This window comes from Phyllobates terribilis, unplaced genomic scaffold (assembly GCF_046119375.1).
Source record: "Phyllobates terribilis strain yellow unplaced genomic scaffold, ASM4611937v1 Scaffold_2__4_contigs__length_985480577, whole genome shotgun sequence".
Lineage (NCBI taxonomy): Eukaryota > Metazoa > Chordata > Amphibia > Anura > Dendrobatidae > Phyllobates > Phyllobates terribilis.
In genome coordinates this window covers 863,699,204-863,710,846 of record NW_027362762.1, presented here as the reverse complement: position 1 = coordinate 863,710,846, position 11,643 = coordinate 863,699,204, and the positions used below count along the sequence as shown (strand labels likewise).

General features: G+C 44.0%; 1 protein-coding gene across 1 annotated transcript in view; it reads left to right on the top strand.

Annotated features, from left to right (window-relative positions):
• The first annotated feature begins 550 nt into the window (after positions 1-550).
• CENPV (centromere protein V) overlaps positions 551-11,643 on the top strand; it is a 91,005-nt gene continuing 79,912 nt past the window's right edge. Inside the window, exon 1 of the mRNA XM_073670786.1 lies at positions 551-1,110. Coding sequence (XP_073526887.1) covers positions 584-1,110 — 527 coding nt within the window. The 5' untranslated portion in view covers positions 551-583. The remainder of the gene's footprint in view (positions 1,111-11,643) is intronic.

Below are 11,643 nucleotides of genomic sequence, written 5' to 3'. Positions count from 1 at the left end.
TTTCCCATAACGTAAATAAAATATAAATAATAAAAAATGACATATTTGCTATCACCGGGTCTGTAGCCGTCTAAGCTAATATATTTATCCCATATGGTAATAGCTGAATAAAAAAAATGATTTTTTTTTTTTTACCATCTCTTCAACCCTCCCCTCCACCCAAAAAAATAAAAATTGAATAACGAGATCAGAAATTCTTTTGGACCCTAAAATATTAAAGGAAAAAAACTACAGCAAATGTGAAGCCCTAATACAAGTCTAAAAGTTTATAATTGTGGAAGGTGAGGAGGGAAACTCGAAGGCAAAGATGAGCCCACATAAACCCCATTCACACTAATGGGTCAGGATCATAGTATTTTTGCTCTTTAACGAGCTGTTACCTCAGTATTGGTGGATAAACGTTGCAGTGTGTATAGGGGTGAGAAAAGTTGCGATATCTGAAGGAGCACATCATACGGGTGCCAGGGGCTGATCTTTGGCATTTGTGGCACATGCGCTACTGCCAGTGCCCCTGCGGCTTTGCCTTCTGCACAACATGGTAGGGCAGAGCCGCCATACTGCGCTCTCTACTGCCCCCTGCTGGATGTTAAGCGAAGCGAGCGATTTAAAAAAAATAAGGGACTCGAATCTGCCAAACAAAGCGAAAACAGCGGCACAGTCCGGAGCGAGGACTTACCGCCGACAGCCGCTTATCTCCGTCCTCAACGAGGACTTACCGCCGACAGCCGCTTATCTCCGTCCTGAACGAGGACTTACCGCCGACAGCCGCTTATTCCCTGCGGGAGCTACGACAACAGGGACAACTAAGATGGTGAAGGCAAAAAAATCGTCACCTAAACGTGTGGCAAGTACCCCAGAGCGACACACCAGGACTGCGGCGGCCGCTGGAGCTTTCCTGGAGGCGCCTAAAGCCGCAGTGCAGCCGCTGGGCACCAAGAAGGGCAAAGCCAAGAAGGCTGCCATCAAGAAGCAGGTGGTGGAGGACAGCAAGGAGGGCGGCCATGGCTTCTCACTGCAGGACCTGGGGGCGCAGAAGGATCGCTGGGTCAGCTTCACCCGACAGCAGAGTCTCAGCACCGAGGACGCGGCCAAACTTCTGCTGGACTCCTTGTAAGTAGCCTGGGGGCACTGGGAACTTACTATGAGTAGGACGTCTGCTCTGTGCTTGGACTGTGCAGATGGCAGCAGCTGGAGATCAGGTGTCAGTGCTGCCACATGTACAGGTGTCACATCCCATACATGTCTATGGCAGTGTACATGGCTGCCATTGTGATCAGAGAACATGGCAGCTGATCAGACGAGGGTCCCTTTCTTCTTAGTTAGGGGGTCTCAGGTGTCTTTGTCCTGTGATTAGACCTCCACTGATCTCCGCTCTGTACAGAGATTATTGTATCAGGATCACATTTCTATATGACTCCATTCTTTACATTTATATACAATGTATGTTTTCTTTATTACAGATCATCATCTAGTTCCCACACTAATAACAATCCCCATCCTTCTCCCCAATCAGTGGTCAGGGCTTGTAGTACATACCCGGGCGCAGAATGGCACAAAATGGCAGCTGATACATGATGGATACAGACACGTCTACCCCCTGGGCACAGCCGTATACAGACACCATAGGGGGGTCCATGTACTATCTGCCCGTCACCAACCTGGCGTCACATTCACCTGTAAGACCCCAAATTATCACAATCCTCCTCCAGTTCAGAAACGATTGTACTGGGAGTCAGCGGTGTAATAATGCTGGATGTAGGAAGCCGAGAGATATATATAGGGTGATCTATAGGACAGATCCTCTAATAATTATAAATCATCCTATATGTTATTATAATCACTCTCTTATCTTATTTATTCACTATATTACTGAATAAATAATACATAATTATATATTATTTATTTATTCATTGTATATGATCACTCTCTTATCTTGTATATTCACTATATTATTGAATAATATATAATTATATTATATATTATTCACTTATCTTTATATATTCATTGTATATGATCATTCTCTTATATATTCACTATATTATTGAATAATATATAATTATTTTATATATTATTCACTTATCTTATACATTATATATAATCACTCTCTTATCATATAATCACTATATTATTGAATATATAATTATATTATATATTATTCACTTATTTTATATATTCATTATATATGATAACTCTCTTATCTTATATATTCACTATATTACTGAATAATATATAATTATATTATATATTATTCACTTATTTTATATATTCATTATATATGATCACTCTCTTATCTTATATATTCATTATATTATTGAATAATATATAATTATATATTATTGACTTATCTTATCTATTCATTATATATGATCACTCTCTTATCTTATATATTACCCGGATCTAGTAATGTAGCTGGTGGACTCCCATGATCTGCGCAGGACGGATGCTGGGAGTTGTGTTGGGCGTTTTGGTAATACTGAATGGTAGACTAGTTTTAGGTCACTTTTAAATGTCCCTATCAAACGTGTCCGACTATATGGTTGTGTACATTTGCCATGAAATAAAACTATACACAATATATATGCTTTATTTGAATATATGCAGTTGTATTAAATAGTGCCATTGACAATGCCGGTCTCTGTATGTATTGGGAGGTTTTTCTATTGCTATGAATTTTTAGTTATACAGGAATAATTGTCAGCTAATGGTCATTCACATTTTGGGTTCGTGCACACGTCTGTAAAAATCAGACAAGTACTATTTGTGGTTTGGACCCCATGTTATTCTATGGGGTTATTCATGTGTCCAATTTTTTCCTTGGAGAGAGTTAAAAAAACATGACATGCATGAGTTGTGTCCGATGATGGGATCGCACTTGGCCATTCATGTCTATGGGTCCTTGGAAAATAATCGGCGCGCACTCGGATGACATCAGAGTGCAGTCCAATTTTCATGGATTTACGGAATGGAGAAGACAGAGAATTTTTCTTATCCACATCCGAGATCACACTGTGATCAAACTGTGATGAGAGTGTGATTTAGGTCAATAGACCTGATTCTCTCGGAAGAGAGAAAAACGGTGGTGTGACCTTATCCTATGTTTGTGAACATCGACTGTTCTTCATCAGTGTGCTGGATCCAATATTCAGGTATTTTTTGCTTTGATGTCCAGTTTTAATACAAGTGCCGCACTGTTTTTTCTCGCATGCAAAAAATGGTCCGTGTGTCATCAGTGTTTGGTCAGTTTTTACCATCACTGATTTTTGTTGATGGAAAAATAAATAAATAAATGACCATGTTAATCTCAGACAGCACACCGACTACTCTGATGCTATCCGTCTTCTGTCCGTGATTTTTTTGGACTTGTATAGATACTTTTTTTTTTTTTATACACGGACACACGATTTGCAAAAAAAATATGTGAACAGCCCCATAAACTATAATGGGTACGTGCTGTATCTGTGAAAACCACGGCTAGAACACGTATGTGAAAAACAGACGTCTGAATGAGGCTTTAAACTGTACATGGATGGTATCAGTGTGCTGTCCCTTTTTCACAGGCCCATTGATTTATATGGACAAGTCTGATCTGTGACTGATGAGAAGCGGACATGTCTCTATTTTTTGGGCACACTCCATCTGCAAAAAAACACAGACATGTGAACAGCCCCATAGACTATTCTATAGACAAGTTCTATCTGTTACACCTCATTAAGACATCCGATCTTTGCGTCCAAGTGCTGTCTGTGATTTTCTCAGATAGCACTCATACCTGTGATATTATATGGGGCCATTCACGTGTCCTAGAACCGAGTGATCCGCCGAAAATACCGGAGACATGTCCGATTTTGATCCAAGGGTCGGTTCAAAATCAGCAACGCAAGTCAAGTGGGCCCGTAAAAAAATCGGATCACACTCAGATGATCATCTGAGTGCAGTCTTATTTTCACGGACTCTCAGAATGGAGAAGGTGGAACATTTTTCTTTTTCCATATCTCCACGTATGAGAAAAGCCGATGACACTCGGACAACAATTTGATCAAACTCTGATCAGACTCTGAGCAGAGTCTAAGGCCACGGCCCCACTATCAGTATTTGGTCAGTATTCGGTCAGTATTTTTTCTCAGGAGTGGGAGCCAAAACCAGGAGTGGGTGATAAATGCAGAATTGGTGACTTGTTTCTATTATACCTTTTCTCTGATTGTTCCTCACCTGGTTTTGGCTCCCACTCCTGAGAAAAAATACTGACCGAATACTGATAGTGGGGCTGTGGCCTTAGGTTTTTCCTATACAAAGGACCACCACATAGGTGCATGCCGTGCCATTCACATTTTTTCTTTCTAATGGGGCTTCATTGGGGACCTATATTCCATATATAGGAGATATACATATGGTAATCTTCCCAAAATATATCGATAACCACAGTAAAGACACAATATGCACAGATCCGTGCTGGTATGGAGGGTGTACAATCTTTGTATGCTCTTTAATGGCCCATTTGCCAACACGGCATTTAAACAATGGTCTCAAGAGTTGGTTGCTTTTGGCAACTACTTCACTCTTCCTTTGTTGCAGTTTTGATAAATCTTCTTTGTCTTCTGCGGATCTTCAATGATTCTTAGTTTATTGTAATCCAAGGCCAACAACATAACCAGCATCGGATCGTCTCCGTTCTCATGAATGATGGGTGATTTGTTAGGGTGTGCTGCCTTTTCCATGAGGTTTTGTGGTTTATTTTTGGCATTTTCATTAAAATGACAGTGGTTTTAGAACAGATTAATAAGGTAAAACCTCAGCAAAAAATAAGTGAACAGACCTTCAATGCCTCTTCTAATATTTAGAGTTTTGGGGGTTCACGAGGAGATTCATTCACTTTCTACTGTTCCTATCCTGACAGAATTTATTATCCTACGTCCATCTGCTTTCTTGGTATCTTTTACACCTATAGAATTACAGGACCTAATCTAAGAAGCTAAATATACAATGTAATGTTATCTAATCTCCGGGACTTGAGACTGCTAAGAGAGAGCGAGGTCTGTGGCATATGTCTATAAGGTCAGATGCCTGTCTGACTGGCGGCACTAAGTGACCGCGGATCCCTATCGGTCGCTTACTGATTCCACCCACAGACCGTACATAGCAATGTTCACTGATCCATCTATACTAGATCACTCATTTCACATAGGCTGCCGTAGTTCTCAACAGCGCAAGACTTGTTTATACGATGTGCTGCCGAGAACAGCGATCTTTTCTGCTGCACAAAAGATTGTTTCACCCAACGAACGAGCATGTAGCTTGTTCACTTGGTGATCGACGGCCTGTTTGCACATTTCATAATAATCTTTCAGTGTATTCTTAAAATTCACTTGTTCACCATAATCTTTTATTGTAAGGCTGTGTGCCCACTATGCGTTTTTCAAGCGTTTTTGATGTGGATTTTCCGCAGCGTAAACGCTTGCAAAACGCTTGGTAATCCGTGCCCCATGATCCCCAATGAAAATCTGCATGTTCTGTGCCCATGCTGTGGAATTTTCCACAGCCGATTTTCCTTGCGGAAAAATCCGCAGCATGTCCATTATTTGTGCGTTTCTGCATGCGGATTTGAGGTTCCAGTGCACTTGAAAAACGCAAGTCAAATCCGCATGTAAAAACGCGTGTAAAATCCACAAACATTTTTGACTGCCAAGACCATGCAGAAACGCTGCAGAAATTTTCTGCATCGTGGGCACATACCCTAAATGCAGCTTTAAAGGGATATTCCCATCTCCAAGATCCTATCCCAATATGTAGTAGGTGTAATACTAATAATATTAGAAAATACTTCCAATTAGCGATTCAGAAAAATTATACTACATTTCTATGTCTCTTTCCTCATGTACAGGCATTGCAGGAGCTTAGGTATCCATGGTTACGACCACTAGCAACTAGCTAACTGTCACTATATCAGTGGTTGTAACCATGGATACCTAAGGTCCTGCAATGCCTGTACATGAGGAAAGAAACATAGCAAATCAGAAGAACTATACTACATTTCTAATTGGAGGTATTAGCTAATATTATTATTATTATTATTATTATTATTACAGCTGCTACGTATTGAGATAGGATCTTGGAGATGGGAATACCCCTTTAAGTTGCGTTCCCACAATGAGTTTTTGGTGATTTTTTGATGCTGTGTATTTTTTGCTGCCAAATAAAGCAGCGTCTTACAGTTATAGCAAAGTAGATGGGATTTATAGAAATCTCCTGCCCTCTGTGCTTCTTTATTACTCAGCATAAACTAACCTGCGGTGTGTGTTTCAAATCCACAACATGTTAATTTCTCTTGGGGGGTATGCTGAGTTTTCTGTGCAGATTTTCCCCCTAGACTTCTATTAGACGTCAGCTAAAATACGCAACATAAAAAACTCATTGTGGGCACACAGCCTTAGGAGTCCAAAGAAAAATGGAGTTGCTTCTCAAAATGGATTCCGCTTGAAAAGCTCATAAGATTTATCCTCTTCCAAAAAACTCCGTACACACCTTTAGGCTATGTTCGCACGTTGCGTTTTTTTTTCTGCAGTCAAAACCTGCTCTCTTACAAACAAAGCAGGTTTTGCTGTGTTTTTTCGCTGCGTTTTTGTCAGGTACATTTGTCTCTTGTGCTGATAAAGTTTAGTGCATAAAAAAAAACATGATTCAGCTTCCTCAGGTTTTTGCGCAAAAAACGCAGCAAAAACGCTTAAAGAAGTGACAGGCTGCAGATTTCAAAAACGCAGCAGTCTTCCAAATCTGTCAGGAAAAAAAAAACAATGTGTGGGCATGAGATTTCTGAAATCTCATAGACTTTACTGGTACTGTAAAATGCAGCTTAAAATTTGCTTAAAAAAAATGCAGCAAAAACGCAACGTGTGAACATAGCCTTAAGCTTAAGGAAAAAAATTTTTGAAAAAAAATATTGACAAATAAAATTACAAAATAGGTTATATTCACTTAGAAAATCCCGCCGCACCAGCGTTGCTCCCCCTGTGGTCCTGCCGCCTTTTGGGAACTGTCCTGCAATGGTGCTGTTTTAACCATATGCACGTGACTGCTGCAGCCAATCACTGTCCTCAGTAATCACGTGCCAACCGACCGTGCTACCATCGCCACAGAAGACAGTGATTGGCTGCAGTATTCACAACGTATGCGCGTTCACCGCATCATCATTGCTGGACAGTTTTCAGACTGCGTAGAGCAGAGGTCTCAAACACGCGGCCTGCGGGCCACATGCGGCCCCTGAGACTTCTTTATGCGGCCCGCAGTTTGATGATCCCAGCCTGGTCCAGGAGGAGCCACCGACAGCAGCGCTGCATTGCCGCGCAGAGACCGTCTCCCAGCACAGCATTTCCAATGCCTGCCGCCGGCCAATCAGAGGCCAGCAGCTGACATTTGTGTGCCAGCGCAGCGGCGTATGACGTCACTGCCATGCACAGATGTCATCTGCTGGCCTCTGATTGGCTGGCATGGGATATGCTGTGCTGGGAGAGGGTCTCTGCGCGGCAATGCAGCGCTGCTGTCGGTGGCTCCTCCTGGACCAGGCTGGGATCGTCAAGGGTTCTGTGCACAAAGGACACCGAGGGAACGGAGGACAGGTGAGAAGAATCTTTTTTTTTTTTTCTATTTTATGTGTGTGTGAAGAACAGCGCAGGGGACAGTTCTACAATATGGGGACCTGGATGGGGACATATCTACAATATGGGGACCTGGATGGGGACATATCTACAATAGGGTGACCTGGATGGGGCCATATTTACAATAGAGGGACCTGGATGGGGCATTACTACCAGATGGGGGACATTACTCCAAAACAAGAACCAGGATGGGGCACATTACTGCAAGATGGGGACCACCAGGATGGGGCACATTACTGCAAGATGGGGACCACCAGGATGGGGCACATTACTCCAGGATGAGGACCAGGATGGGGCACATTACTGCAAGATGGTGACAACCAGGATGGGGCACATTACTGCAAGATAGGGACCACCAGCATGTGGCACATTACTTCAAGATGGGGACCACCAAGATGGGGACTACCAGGATGGGGCACATTACTGCAAGATGGCGACCACTAGGATGGGGAACATTACTCACATTACTACAAGATGGGGACCACCAGGATGGGGCACATTACTACAAGATGGGAACCACCAGCATGGGGCTCATTACTACAAGATAGGGACCACCAGGTTGGGGCACATTACTACAAGAGGAGGACCAGGATGGGTGGGGCACATTACTACAAGATGTTTGCCAGAATTGCTATATGGTGCTAATTGTAAAATAATATTACTGTATGGGGCCAATTGCAGGAAACAAAATTGTAAAAATTAAAAAAAAAATTAAAAATAAAGCATGAAAAAATATTTTGCCCTAAAAATGCTGTTTTATATATAAACTAAGGTAAACACAAAAAACTGCACGTTTTTTGTTGCCACATCCGTAACAACCCAAGCTATAAAAAAATAAAATAAACACAGCAAAAATGTTCAGATGGTGTATACAAAAAAAATGGTATCACTAAAAATATCACTTTGACCTGCAAAGAATGCGGCCCCCCAAATTCAAATTTTTTCCATGTGCGGCCCATATGCCCAGCCGAGTTTGAGACCCCTGGCGTAGAGTTTCACCCTATTACCAAGTGGAATAGTAAAACCTAGTGGTCAATATTTTCACATATTTCCAAGAGGAATAACAGAGGAATGAAGAAAAGATACTCTAAAATTGTTACTAATAGTATATAATAAAACAGAAATGTAAGGAGAAACGTTGTAATATGTCTTGAAAATATGCAATATTTTTTGCTTCTATGGTAATTTTTTAAAGTATTAAAACTGAAAAACTTCTGTGTGCAATTGCACTACTTTGTTGCCCCTCCACTTGTAGATCCAGTGTCGGCACAGCAGTGTTACATGGGTTGGCACACTGGCATCTAGTAGGTATAAGGTTACAGATCGCTGTAATCTGTCTCCCTGCTGCGGGACCGTCCAGTATCTGTTTAATTGGTGTATAGTTTAGGAATTTGTGACCAGCGGAGGGTAAATGATTGAATCAGACCCCACGCACTGCAGCTGCTAGAGCGCACCCCACGTGGCTGAATATCCTTATTACATGGGGGTGACTTTTGCACTTTGAGCTGCCTGATCTGTGCATTTTACCCTGAGATCCAGTGACAGAGGTGACACATTGCATTATTGATCCTATATGGTGCTGTTCCTGAGCATTTAGTGTACTGTTTATAAATGTAGACGGGGGTCCGACCTCTGGGACCCATGGTGATCAAAGTACAAAGCGACAGAAATGGTGAAGCTATTGCAAAAAGTTTTCTTTCCAGGACCTGAAAAGGTGAAAAATCTGCTCTAAAACCTACATATACAAAATCAATGAAACTAAAGGATTATCTTTCTACAGTTTTGAAGGTTTTCTGGTGACGTCTGTTTGCAGCTTACACTGAGTGTCCACAAATAAATCACCAAGACGTCCGTTTTAGATCGGAGTCACGGATCAAAATTACCCATACAAGTCTACTGGTCCGTGAAAATTACGGACAGAAGCCGGATGGCATCAGTGTACAGTTCGTGATTAACATTGCAATTTATAGGAAAAGCTTTGTAATTTTTTTTTTTTTTTTTTCATAAGTGAAAATTATTGATGATAAAAATTGACACACTGTCCAAATACTAGGGAATATTCTGAGAGCTTTTTGTGTACAATCACTGATGACTGAATGAGGCCTAAAATACAGTGTTTATTTTTCAATTTCCATAATATAAACTTTTATAAATGGTGTGCCTCAGGGTTCCCCCCTCAGTCAGGTCGTCCCCCTCAGTTCAGTCAGGATGTTCCCCTCAGTCAGGTCGTCCCCCTCAGTCAGGTCGTCCCCTTCAGTTCAGTCAGGTCGCCCCCCTCAGTCAGGATGTCCCCCTCAGTTAGGTCACCCCCCTCAGTTCAGTCAGGATGTTCCCCTCAGTCAGGTTGTCCTCCTCAGTCAGGTCGTCCCCCTCAGTTAGGATGTTCTCCTCAGTCAGGATGTCCCCCTCAGTCAGGTCATGCCTCTCAGTCTGGATGTCCCCCTCAGTCAGGTCGTCCCCCTCAGTTAGGTTGTCCCCCTCAGTTAGGTCGTCCCCCTCAGTTCAGTTAGGATGCTCCCCTCAGACAGGTTGCCCCCCTCAGTCAGGATGTTCTCCTCAGTCAGGATGTCCCCTTCAGTCAGGTCATGCCTCTCAGTCTGGATGTCCCCCTCAGTCAGGTCGTCCTCTTCATTTCAGTCAGGTCGTCCCCCTCAGTTAGGTCGTCCCTCTCAGACAGGTTGCCCCCCTCAGTCAGGATGTTCTCCTCAGTCAGGATGTCCCCCTCAGTCAGGTCATGCCTCTCAGTCTGGATGTCCCCCTCAGTCAGGTCGTCCCCCTCAGTCAGGATGTCCCCCTCAGTCAGGTCGTCCCCTTCAGTTCAGTAAGTCGTCCCCCTCAGTCAGGATGTCCTCCTCAGTTAGGTTGTTCCCCTCAGTTCAGTCGGGATGTCCCCCCTCAGTCAGGATGTTCTCCTCAGTCAGGATGTCCCCCTCAGTCAGGTCATGCCTCTCAGTCTGGATGTCCCCCTCAGTCAGGTCGTCCTCTTCATTTCAGTCAGGTCGTCCCCCTCAGTTAGGTCGTCCCTCTCAGACAGGTTGCCCCCCTCAGTCAGGATGTTCTCCTCAGTCAGGATGTCCCCCTCAGTCAGGTCGTCCCCCTCAGTCAGGATGTCCCCCTTAGTTAGGATGTTCTCCTCAGTCAGGATGTCCCCCTCAGTCAGGTCGTCCCCTTCAGTTCAGTAAGTCGTCCCCCTCAGTCAGGATGTCCTCCTCAGTTAGGTTGTTCCCCTCAGTTCAGTCGGGATGTCCCCCTCAGTCAGGATGTTCTCCTCAGTCAGGATGTCCCCCTCAGTCAGGTCGTCCCCTTCAGTTCAGTAAGTCGCCCCCCTCAGTCAGGATGTCCCCCTCAGTTAGGTCGTCCACCTCAGTTCAGTCAGGATGTTCCCCTCAGTTTCGGTTGTCCCCCTCAGTCAGGATGTCCCCCTCAGTCAGGTTGTCCCCTTCAGTTCAGTCAGGTCATCCCCCTCAGTCAGGATGTCCACCTCAGTTAGGTCGCCCCCCTCAGTCCAGTAAGTCGTCCCCCTCAGTCAGGTTGTCCCCCTCAGTCAGGTTGTCCCCCTCAGTCAGGTTGTCCCCCTCAGTTAGGATGTTCTCCTCAGTCAGGATGTCCCCCTCAGTCAGGTCGAGCTCCTTAATCAGGATGTCCCCCTCAGTTCAGTCAGGATGTTCCCCTCAGTCAGGTTGCCCCCCTCAGTCTGGATGTTCTCCTCAGTCTGGATGTTCTCCTCAGTCTGGATGTTCTCCTCAGTCAGGATGTCCCCCCTCAGTCAGGTCGTCCCCCTCAATCAGGATGTCCCCGTCAGTCAGGTCATCCCCCTCAGTCAGGATGTCCCCCTCAGTCAGGTCGTCCCCCTCAGTTCAGTCAGGATGTTCCCCTCAGTTAGGTTGTCCCCCTCAGTCAGGATGTCCCCCTCAGTCAGGTCGTCCCCCTCAGTTCAGTCAGGATGTTCCCCTCAGTTAGGTTGTCCCCCTCAGTCAGGATGTCCCCCTCAGTC